This window comes from Oenanthe melanoleuca, chromosome 1A, assembly GCF_029582105.1.
Source record: "Oenanthe melanoleuca isolate GR-GAL-2019-014 chromosome 1A, OMel1.0, whole genome shotgun sequence".
In the NCBI taxonomy this organism is placed as follows: Eukaryota; Metazoa; Chordata; class Aves; order Passeriformes; family Muscicapidae; genus Oenanthe; species Oenanthe melanoleuca.
In genome coordinates, this window is record NC_079334.1 from 41,413,691 (window position 1) to 41,426,282 (window position 12,592).

At 36.3% G+C, this 12,592-nt stretch overlaps 1 protein-coding gene across 1 annotated transcript in view; it reads right to left on the minus strand.

The window, feature by feature from the left end:
* The window catches only part of ARID2 (AT-rich interaction domain 2), a 93,101-nt gene that overhangs the window by 3,745 nt on the left and 76,764 nt on the right, over nt 1–12,592 (minus strand). Inside the window, exons 16-18 of the mRNA XM_056515671.1 lie at nt 9,730–9,878; nt 4,239–4,377; nt 4,054–4,139 (exon numbers count right to left, since the gene is read on the minus strand). Of these exons, the coding sequence (XP_056371646.1) occupies nt 4,054–4,139; nt 4,239–4,377; nt 9,730–9,878 (374 nt within the window). The remainder of the gene's footprint in view (nt 1–4,053; nt 4,140–4,238; nt 4,378–9,729; nt 9,879–12,592) is intronic.

The window sequence follows — 12,592 nt, forward strand, 5'->3', positions numbered from 1 at the left end:
CTTGAAGAAGTACTACTCATCACCCCTGACATTTGTGATGGAAAAGTAATATATTATACTAATAACACAGCCACTACCCAAAGTGTACCAATTTAAAGGGATGTTTTATCAGACAGGAACCATGATAGCAGCTATGCAAATGCCATCTGAGATTTGGCCAGAGAAAGTCCTTAAATATAACTACTCAAAACTTGACACAGCTCATTGGGACCACTAGACACTAAGACAATATAAAATACATATTAACTGTGATCAGTGAGGAGCAATATAAAATAAGTTATGTTCTAAGACATAAAATATGTAATTGTTAAATCAGATCAAGCATTTGTAAAACCAACTACCTGTTACTGCAGCTTTTAGATTGAGATTAATAAATTAAGCAAGGTATAACAAATATAGCAGAAGCAATTTCTCAATTTTCAGTAGTAACACTGAAGTCAAAGCTGTATTTCATGTAATAGCTTGGAAATTACTCATGCCATAAGAGTTCAGAATGTATAAATATGCAACTTCACTTAATGATTTAGACTCAATGTCATCCTAAAAAACAATTAGGATTAGTGGTGAAAAATATCACCACACTTCAATATTTTGAACAATATTATTATGAAATCTTTTAATGCCCTAGTAAAATCTGGTTAAGAAGTGTAAGTAGTGCTTACTTGTAAATGTAGCATAAATCGAATGTAAATGTTCTATTTTTTTGAATGAAAGCCTGTAAGAGTTTTATTTAGATATCTTATACTGAAAGTGAATATTCTAAGAATCTCTTTATAGAAACTTTCTTAGTAATTTGAGGTTCAAACACCAAGGAAGCCCAGCTAAAAACTGGGTTACTGTAGTAACAGACAGACTGCTACCTAACATCTTAGTTCATAATCACTGTCATCCTCTCTGAATAGAAATAATATATACAATATAAAAATATATAAAATAAAAGATAATACATGAAACAAATGAAAGCCATTACAAAGTAAAAGGAGAATGGCAGGGGCTGAATTAAGAAACTGGTGGGCAATGATGTGTTTATAGAAGACCAAGTACCACAATAAAAGAATTATTGTCTTAATTTTTAATTTCTGTAACCTTTTTGTTTTCCTCGTATTGAGAAGCACAAAGATTCATCAATGGAGACTGTTCTGAATGTCTCTCTTCAAAAGTTATCGTACCATATTTTAGAAAGCTGAATTACTATTGCCTTGATTCTAGAAATATTGACAAGGGACAACTGCAATAAATTAGGCAGATATTAAAAAATTATCTTCTCTTTTTAAGTTTGAAGAAAAAAGACATTGATAAAAAGTTATTGAGACATCAAGTGAAGAGACTTGTGTCTCTGGGCAAGTATCTCTCCCGCAAAAAATCCAGATTTCTTTGATTTCTTTAATTGTATTATCAACTCAACTTCAAGCCCTACCATTTATGTTGTGATTTAAAGTAATCTCCTGCCCCACTCCCACAAAGCATTAGGAATATTCACCTTCGCTTCAGTGGCAACAAGGAAAAAAAAATTACCATGAATCCAAAAGGATTCCAATGCATTAAGCTACAGCCAACATATAGTTAAATTGCTAGTGCTATCTGACCTTCCAGGTTGTAATGTTCAGCTACCTCTGAAAACCAGAAGGGAAAGAGTTAAAATAATACAACTTGAAAAACAAAGAAATAGAGAATTAAGGGATAAAACCAATTTTGTAATGCAGCTTTACATTGCTTAACTGGTTCTAGAAAAGCCATTACAGATTTTTTCAAGTATATGGTGCTATGACAGAAAGGATGATTAGGGAATGTTTGTGCTGTTTTACTTCTAGAACTGGTAACACTCTCAATCTAAAGTCCCTGACTCAGGTGTAATTTTTACTAAATAGAGAGGAATTAAGTGAAGAAAATTCACCTAATAAATGCCTGAAAGTTGATGACTAAAACATGCTTTGTCTCAGCACCAGGTTTTTTAAGCTGCTTCAGCGCTTTATACAAGAGTTTAATGATATGGACTATTGGTTGTGAGCTGATATATCTGACACACTTCTAGGACTCAGAAAATAGTAAATTAAGCCAAGACCTTGTAAGACAGCTTTCAAACACAAACCTATAAGACAGCTTGAGGTGAGCTGCTGGAGTGAGCTTCCTGAATCTGACAAGTCATTGATTCAGGAAAGCAAATTACCAAGTCTTGTCTCCCTCATGTAGCTGCCAGATGCTCTTTTCAGCTCTGCAAACAGAACTCTGGGGAAATGCTATATGATAATGTGGGAGACACACTACACTTCACTAAAATCTTCCTGTTTGTTAAGGGAGCAGAGTAAAAGTAACAGAAGGGGAACCTTTAGGTTTTCACAAGCGTATTAACTGCTGTGAGTGCTTGATGAGAAACATCTCATCTCTTCCTTTTGTTCCAGCCCACCTCTTGTACTGGTGTTCAACTGACAGAAAGGCAAGTACATTCCACTCATGTGGCAAGCCCACTCTTTTGCTCTGGGAGCTCTTTTTTTTTTTTTTTTTTGTTAAATTATCTACCATGTAATCTAACAAAAACTAAAGCTAGTTCTCTCACTGTAAGCAATGCACAGCCATGAAAAGCAACATGGAGAATCAAAACAGAATCATAAAATCATTTAGGCTGGAAAACACTTCTAAGATCACCAAGTCCTAAATGTTAACCACTGCCACATCCACCACTAAACCATGTCCCTATGCACCCCCATCTGCTCATCTTGTGAAGACACAAAACATCCTATTTTGAGCAACGTTCTCATTTCAATTTGTGTTCTGAAATCACATTCTTAGTATCTCATGATATTGCAGTCTGAGTATTTTAACAAGAACTGGTTATGCATATAAATTCCTGCTTTCTGAATATGACCTAATTAGGGAATCCTGCCTATTTTTAGAACTAAGGGGGATGTATGAACTGTTTTTCTCCTATGAGTACCTGTGCCAATTTAAAAGAAGTTTGTGAGGACACATAGCTACTGGAATGTGTTATCTGTATGATGAAACATTATGAAAAAGCAGAGTTAAGAACACATCATGCTAGTAGATGGTGTCAGCCCTACACTTCCCACTTACCAAGTATTTCAGACTACATTACCATAATTCTTCTTTTTGTGGTTTTCCAAGATAGGAGTGTTGCTCGGTTTAATGAAACAAGGGCCCATAAAGCAATTATAAGTCTGTGTTAAGATGGTCTTCTATATTAAAAAATAAAGTGACTCTCAAACTAAATTTCTCAGTTTTTATAACCTGACTTTCTCTGCTGCCTCCAGCAGCTTGGTAGCAGTTTTATAAGCCACAGAACAGAACTGCAAAAGTCTGCCTGGGACCATGTAATTACACCTAAAGTGGTCCCAATCAGTTACTAACAAAAGCCAGATCTTAACACACTTACACAAGTAACTGAACCTTGAACAACTTACAGCCAGCCCCAAAACCTCACACCAGTGGGATTGCACTCTCCAATATTAATTCCAGATGGTCAAAATCATTCCAGGAAAGAGAAGAGCCAAACTTGATTTCAGATAGCAACATAAAATCAGATGACTCTGACGAGCCTTTATCATTTATCTTGCTTGCTTGTTTAAATGAAAGTTTATTACAGCAGTCCCTGGATCAAAACAGCCCAAATTTAGACCACAAAACTGGAAGGAATATAGCAGGTTACAAGACAATCCATCTCAGCTGTGTGACAAATGAACTGTACACAATAAATAACTTTCCATTTGTATTACAAGCACTTCCCTGTTAAAAGGGAAGTTATAAAATGATGTCCAATCGGGCAATAAAAATAGGAGAACATGTTGAGAACTATGCTCATCGTAGAGTGTTGACCCATATACTTTAAAGAATTACCTGTTTTTTTTAAATGGTAACTGTAACTACATCAGAATCTATTCCCTTTTTGTCCTTTTTGTCTTACTGGAACAGATCTCAAATTGGATTACAGATTCTTACATAGGCAGAGTTTCACCTGATAAGCCAAGTTATAAACAAATTCTGTCAATAATTTCTAATTCTCTTATTTTCTCTACTGTTAATGAGGCTCAATTCTCTTACTTATTGGAAGGCTTCTGATTTCCTGCTTGTCCATGTTCATCTTGCTTTAATCCTGCAAGCAAAGCATCTCTGGAACAGTGCTTATCCTGTTTGGGGAAAAGAGAAAGACAGTAGAAATGGTGTGTGGAAATTTACCATTAAGTTCGTATAGTTTTCTGAAGTAATATGTGAAAGAAAATCTGCACCTGTAAATGGGTAATGAAGGAAAACCTCTGCCGCTGGAAAGGTTCACATCCCTCCCATAAGCACTGCCCTGGGTAGACGTCTTTTCCTCCATGTTCGGTTGCTGCATGATAGAAAACCTGTGATGGTGTCTGAAACCACCTACAAAAAGAGGGGAGGGGAATTAAATTTTTTTTTTCCCCAGTTAATGGTGAGGCACAAATATAACAAATATCAACTCATAGTGGCTAACCATTTTTTTTTTCCTTTGAGACAGGCATTGATAGATGGAAAGTTGTAAAATTTTGAAGGGAAAAAACATGTACACATATTGCCAGTGAGTTACCAATAAATGTCAATATGATTTTTACAAATCTGATTTTTCTGATTGAAATATCATGGTTCTATTTTCTACTTACAATCCACCAAAGAAATAATGCATGTTAACCCCAATAGACCCATTCTCAGCAATACAAGCAAAATATAGCAATAAACTATGAACAGCTAAACAAGGTGAGGTTTATATAATATATAAATATATTTATATATAAAATATATAATGTATTTGTAGAATAGAATCTCTCATGTTCCTTTCCCCATCTTCCTTCATTGGCAGTCAGACTTTATTAAAGTCTGATCAACCTGGTGGCCCTCCTCTGGACTCATTCCAGCAGGTCCATATCCTTCCTGTGCTGGGGACCCCAGAGCTGGATGCAGCCCTGCAGGTGGGCTGTCACTGGAGCAGAGTACATGAGCAGAATCACCTCCCTTGATCAGCTTTCTGTGCTGCAAGCACACATTGCTCGGTTATGTCCAGCCTCTCCTCCAGCAGCACCCTCAAGTCCTTCTCAGCAGGGCTGCTCTGATCTGTTCATCCTCAGCCCGTGCTGACACCAGGGCTTGCCCCATCCAGTGCAGCACTTGAACTTGGCCTTGTTAAACCTCATGAAATTCCCATGGGCCCAGTGCTCAAGTCTGACCAGGTCCTTTCCAGACAGCATCCTGTGATCAGATCTGTCAGCTGCATCACTCAGCTCGGTGTCATCTGCAAACCTGCTTGATCCCTTCATCCCTGTCATTAATGAAGATACTAGGTAACACTGGTCCCAGTGCAGACCCCTGAGGGACACCACATGTCCCTCAGACTCTCAGCATTGATCACCCCTCTCTGGATGTGACTGTCCAACCTAATTCATCTAACAGTCCATGTATCAAATCCATCTCCCTTCGATTTAGAAAGAAGGATGTTGTGGGGGACCACGTCAAAGGCTTTACAGAAGTTCAGATAAATGACATCTGTAGCCCTCCCCTTATCCTCTGATTTAGTTACTACATCACAGAAAGTCACTACATTGGTCAGACAGGATTTTCCCTTGATGAAGCCATGCTGTGTCTGTTTGATGCTACCTGTTCACCAACAAGGGTACACCTCCTTTGACCCTCCTTTTCTGATTAATGTACCTGTACAAGCCCTTCCTGTTATCCTCTGCGTACCTTGCCAGGTTCAGTTCCAGTTTGGCCAGCTCTGTTCCACTCCTTTGCTGCCAAAGATCCCACAGACAATCTCCCTTAACAGCTGGAAGTCTGCCTTTTTGAAGTTCAAGAGCCTGACTTTACTCCTTACCTGACCTGTATTTCTCAAGACTGCAAACTCCACGAATGCATGACTTCTGCAACCTAGGCTACCTCCAATCTCATGTAGACAAATGATGTGTTATTGTAACACATATAAGCTGGTAAAAGAAAATCACTGTATTTCAAAAAACATGACATGAAAATAGTGAATGACTCAAAGCACTGGGTTTTTCTTAGTCTATATATACACCTTATGTATCTCAGATGTTACAAATTAAGCCACTTACTCCAACAGAGAAAAAATGGCCAAAAGATTTAGCTGCTCAAAATTCACTACAATACAACTAACCCAGCTCATCAACATCCACTTAATGCTTGAACTGATGAGGTCTAGAAACTTATCTGCTGCCATTTGGGAAGTCATTGCCATCAGCTGCCCTCACACATTCCCAGCTTATGAAGAGCAGATCAGTGAGTGCTTTGATCCAGCCACCTCTTTCCACACTCCACTACTTGTTTCAGTAGTGTCCATTATGCACACGTACTTGCAAAAGATGTCCATGTGTAAGTGTACAGACTCTGATATCTGAACACTATAAAGGCATCAGAGAGCTAATTTCACCCACGGACAAGTCTTAGTTATAAACTGAATGCTACTGCAGCAACCACCTTCTGCATTGGCAATAAATAATACTCTCTTTGAAAACATTCATCTTTTACATACCAGTTACCTCTTACTGAAGGGAAGCTGAGAAGGAGAAATACCTCTTGCTGTTGGTCCAGATAAACCCACAGTAGGAAATGAAAATAGAATGTTTTACATCTGCACTGGCTCAACAGCAGGTGTTTCAGAGGAAAGGAAGGTATCTTTCCACAATAAAGGGGAATCATCTGAAGTCTGGCACTAACAATTTTGAACAATTTCTGGCACAGATAAAACAAATTTCATGGCCTAACTAAAATCCAAAATACAGTGCAAAACATTTCATTCAACATGGCAAAGCTTCAGAAAAATAAAGCTACTTCAGATATGTTGGCTCATTCACTGTTTAATATATTCAGTGTTATACACTTCAATCACTGATTTAAAAAGATTCAAACTTACTACCATTTTGCAGAGAAAAAACTACTTTTCCTTAAAGAAACACCTAACTATAGTAATAAAAACAAGCTTACGAAGTGACAATATGGTCAGTTCAGTCTAGACTCTTGTTTCCTCACTTAATTCATCCATGGGTCTGTTCAAATGCTGAACAGAACAATAATAGCTGACTTGACAGGCACTGGAGATTCAATAGCATTTTCAATTTACTTTTTAAATACAAAGCAATTCAGGAGCAGACATCTGCCCACCTGTGAAACAAAACAGCAGCTTTTAAATTAAGCTGCACACAATTAGCAGTACTTGCAGACAGCTGAAGTTCAAAGGAAAACACCTACTTTCTGTTACATCCTTAATGGAAAGTAATGTGCTGACTGACACCTTTTAGAATTTTACTTCCACTTCAGATAATAAATCTGAACACATCTGCCAGAGGCCCATCATTTCAACTATTTGCATAATTCAGTCTCATCTCATTGTAGTCTTTAGACACTACTAAATCTGTGGCATTTCAAATCTTGGTCTAATGTTTCCTAATTCAGTTCTAAAAAACCCAAACCAAACTACCAGTACACACCGCTGGAATGCTGCTGACTGGAGCAGCCAAAGTAGTCAGTAGGAAAAGAACATACTATTTTATTTATTCATATTTAACCAGCATCACAATAAAATGTTTAAGGCCTTCACTGACTTCTGCATTGCACCTTTGAAGGAAAACATAATGCTAGTATTTTCTGAGAATTAAACTAATGAACATGCATAAAGAAACAAGTAAAAATTACTTTTCCAAATGTACCTCCTGTCATATCTTTCTAGCTAGCTAGAAATATCACAAAAACCCCCCAATATTCTAACTGCCTGCTTAATTCTAAGAAAAAAAATGCTAAGCAATCGAGAATGAAACCAAGAAATGAAGTTCACACAGACTAATGACCAACTCAAAAGAATCTTCTTGTTTCCCACTTAAATTACTTACTCAACAAAAACAGCTAAGATTGAGAGCTATAAATACAAAAAGAACAGGTGGCAATTCAAGATTTTTCTTTATGTCTAACAGAACCAGGAAGCCTACAGGAGATATGATACACCTGTTTTTAATCAGGCTGTTCAAGGACTATGAATTAACAATATATTTGAGGAAAATGCTAACTTAACATTTTGGTTCTCTCTTCACCACAAAGAATGTTGAGTGTAACGTTTACCTAAACTGGTTTTAGGCTGGGACTGAAATAACTATTTCAAAGGTGACAGCATAAAAATAAAATCTGTGTGTCATGTGAACTAAAATCTATTAATGCAAAGAAAGCTTTTGAGAAGAATGAAATTTAACCATGAACTCCTGGAGTAGTATTTTAAGACAGACTACAAATACACTGATAATATAAGGTAACTTAATAGTACTGCTCCTCCTCCTGCCCCAACACAGTTCATCTTATGCAACCTCAGACATGGAATGAAGTTGGTGACTTACACTTTAAAACTGTAGTTCAGCAAACTTTGATATGTTACAATCTGGCAAGGCTTCTACTGTGACACTGCCCCAGCCTTTCATTTCAACCTCAATGCAACCCACCCATACCTAGGCATGAGTTAATGCATCTACTGTGCAGCTAATAGATTAGGGCTCTACAGTTCTATTTATTAGTAGTAAGGGAGGAAACTACAGTCAGTAAAGCCTTACATATAAATCTTATGTAAAGAAGTGTCACCTATTAAAGAAAAAAATCACTTTAAAATTGAAAATAGTGCAATGATTCAAAGAAATCGACATATGTCTATGTCTTGAATTGACTGAATGATATTAGAATTATGTTTGTAAGGAATGAAAGAAACAGAAATTACACCTCCAGGGGCTTCACACTAATTGTCATTCAGTATTCCTACAATTCTGTTCAAATTACTTATTTTCATTATCAGTTCCAAACAGTTAAACTTCTCCATCTTTTCATCCCAATTTTTTTAATTTCCCACCAGCTTTTTGTCAAATGAGCTTTGTCATCCTACAGCAGTGAATCTTCTCATTATTTTTTGTACCATCCTGTATGTTATGCAATTTTTCTCACAATTTGTCTCCAGTTTCCAAAGTGGCTATTTAACAGCTACCTTTTTTTCACCAATCTCCGCCCTTACTCAGAAACTAAGCATATTCACAAACCTAAATTATTTTAAAAATCAGTGTCAAGATACACGTACTTTTAGTAAGAGCTGTATCAAGTTTTTATAAGCCTACATCTAAATGTCTACTAGTTCACTCCTCTCTAAGAACAACAGCAGCAAATAAAAAAAAAAAAATTAAATCATGGCTGTCTAGTCTTAAGGCCCACTTTCTTTTTACTTCCTTTTGTGACAATGGCATACTCTGGCACACAAATGGTATAATTAACACTATTAGTCATAAGCTAAATAAGATTGTGACCAGGATATTGAAGTGCAACACCCTACTCTTGCTAAACTGGAAACACGAGAAAATGTCAAGACATGATTTGTAACTGCAGTACAGGAACTGTTCTTATATTTGCAACACAGAGAACAAGCTTCAGAGCTCAGAATTCTTTTAAACTTAAACTTAAAACACAACTGTTTTTTGTTACTAAAGAATCAATATACTACAAGAAAGTAACATAATACTCATTTTATGCTCTGAAGTACAACTGAGAGCAGTTATGCATCTTGCCTTGCCCCATCTCATTCAATTCCCTCAACGCTTTTCACTTTTTCTTTTCCCCACAAAGTATAAGGTAACTTAAGGAAACAGAATGGATGGAACTTACAGAATCACCTTCTATATACAAGCATCTGTTACATATCAGTAAAAGGTAAATAAAGGAGCCATTTACTTTTTACAAGATTGCCACAGACACATGAAGTTCTGTCCAGGTTTTTTCATTTGCTCTGCCTGTTGACTTGCTGCAGTGTATGAGGGTGGCTGCAAATTCATCTGCTGGCTCTGTACTTGAACTGTTGGTATCGATGTTGCAGGTGTGCTCTGTAGAAAAAGTTAAAACAATTTTAAACAGGGCTTATTTCTACACTTGACATACAGTTTACTGCTTGTTGAAAGACTTTTTGTTTTACACCTTAATCCACCACAGGTGTTCAATTTTTAATACTGATGCTTACTCTGAATTCAGAGTAAGACACAGTAACATGAGGGACATACAACTTTTACACTGTAGTACTTATGCAGAACTTCCTAATATTCAAATAAATAAACTTCATGCTCAAATTCAAATACATAATTATGACTGCAAATAAATTTCTCAAGGGCACTAGTGGAGCAAAGTTGAACATTATTTTCCAAACACTTTGTTGTTATTTAAGAAAAGACAAAAACTCATGCAAACTCAGTATCACCAGCATAGGGAATAGCACCACATGCTCAGAATGCTTGATGATGCTGTACAACTTGTATACAATGAAAAAAGAAACATTTCAGAAAGGAAAATGATGTTCCCCTTGCTTTCCTGCAATATAACTAGACACTTAACACTCAACTAAAATTATCATTGAAATTACCAAAAAATATATAAACCCAAACCAATTTTCTTTCTTTTTCTGAAAAATGGATACTGAATGCCAAACTTTCCATTTCAAAACAGTGTCTGTATCAGAATATAATTTCTCTTCTTTTTTTTTTTCCTGGAAGTCTCTGGTCAGCAAGACATTTGTAAGGATGATGCCAGTAGAAAAATTAAGCTTTTGAACATTATTTAGAGATGAACACCTAGCATCCTTTTCTTGCCCACTGCTTGAAAACAAATTCACACTCCAAAGAGATAAAATAAAATTACTTCCAAGTCTGTGTAAGAATATTATAAGCAAACACTTTCAAATGGTGCACACATTTAGATCTTTATAGCTCTGTTACTGAGTAACCTTAGACTTTCACTACAAAGAACAAATAGCTAACTTCAATTTCTAACATTTCATTTGCATATTGATTTACATTTTCTTCCCCCTGCTCTCTGTTGGCACTGTGGACAGCAGTCACACAAGGCAGTGAGTTGGTAACTATCTCAGATTATACTACCAATATACCAACATGACCCAAGGGACAGCAAAACAGCCTGATCAAAAGCAAAACACATCCCATATCCAAGCAATGAAACAGGATAAAAATAAGGAAAACCTCTGCAAAACTCCTGAATACACCACAATTACTTATGATGCCTGTGATCCATGCACATATATAAAAGGTTGTAAGAAAGGACTTGAGCCCATTAGCTATAACTACAAACTATTTTGAACTCAGCAAAGATTTTCGCCTGAAGACCTTTAAGCTGTTTCACAGAATGGGTAATGAATCCTTCACAAGGTATCTTCTAACAAAAGGTAAACACAAGTGGAGCCTTTTAATATCAACATCCCCTTAAAAAGGCATTTTTAAAATGAAGCTGCAACTAAAATAATGGAGTGCCATCACTACAGCTTGTTTTGCAACCTTCACTTGACACCCCAGTATCAACACATTCTGATGGTCTTTTTATGTGACTTTTTATCCCTGTAGAGCTTCTGTCTCATTTAATGTGCTGAAGTAATGAGCTTGCTCAATGAATTCTGTATTTTGTTTAATTCTCATCATTCAATGTGTGGTTCATATATTATTTACTCCATTCAAAGCAAACCCTGCAATTAATCTGGAATTACGAATTTTCTCAAGGGTTTCTCTGGCAAGCTTTCCTAGTGGTATTCAAAGGTTTTAATATCATCTCATTGAAAAATTGTTAATTTTAAATAAGTTGATCTGAGATATACAGCACAAAATGTTGCATGCTGAAAATTAAAGAGCTTAGAAAGAGAAACAAATTTTCAGGACAAAAAGTTATCATTCAGTTTCCCCTCCTAGTTTTTTCTACTATTTTTTTCCCTATGAGAAAAAAAAAAAAAAAAAAAGGCTGCTAAATTGGAAAGAAACATGTAGAATAGTTGCTGTTGTTTTAAAAGTCTCTTCTTATTGTTCTACTGTGGAGCAGTTTCACTCCAACTTGGTGGACAAAACTTCCATGTATTTTTTAACACAAATCCAGTGCATGCCTATCAGCTTTGCTGATTATTATATTTTTATGGTTTCCTTTTACCCCTACTGCCTTATCTCAGTTTATTAGTGCATGACACATGGGATATCACTAAAATGAGGTATAGCCTTTGTTTTTCAGAAATGAAGCTCCTTTTCCTCCCAGAAAAATAACTAGAAATACTTGTTATATGCTACCTACTTTACAGTGCTCATATGCAATGATCATGTAAATTCACTTATTTCTTTAAAGGATGACAGACACTAACTTTTCCCTAATGAAGTCCTTCTGAAAAAAGTAACATCATCAAGTCTTTCCCTGGGGCATAAAGATTCCATAAAATGTCATCCTCTTGTAAAAACATTTAAGAAAACAAATGCCCAGTACTCTGCTACAATTGAGGGCACTTCACAACACCCTTTTATAATCAAATTAGACCTCTCCATGATACAATTTGCAACTGCCATCACTTGGCCCTTTTCCCACAGGATCTTGGGACTGAAAGGTACCCCTAGAGCAGCATCATCTATCTCAGTAGGGTTTACACTCAATCCTAAAGTACAAAAATATAAACCCTTAATGCCTGTACAGTCTACTTACAGAGCAGGTAGTAGAGCCTACTTTTGATAAGCAGGTAGAGATTTTATATCTAGACTGGGTTGACTTTAGACTGAGGTAATGGAGA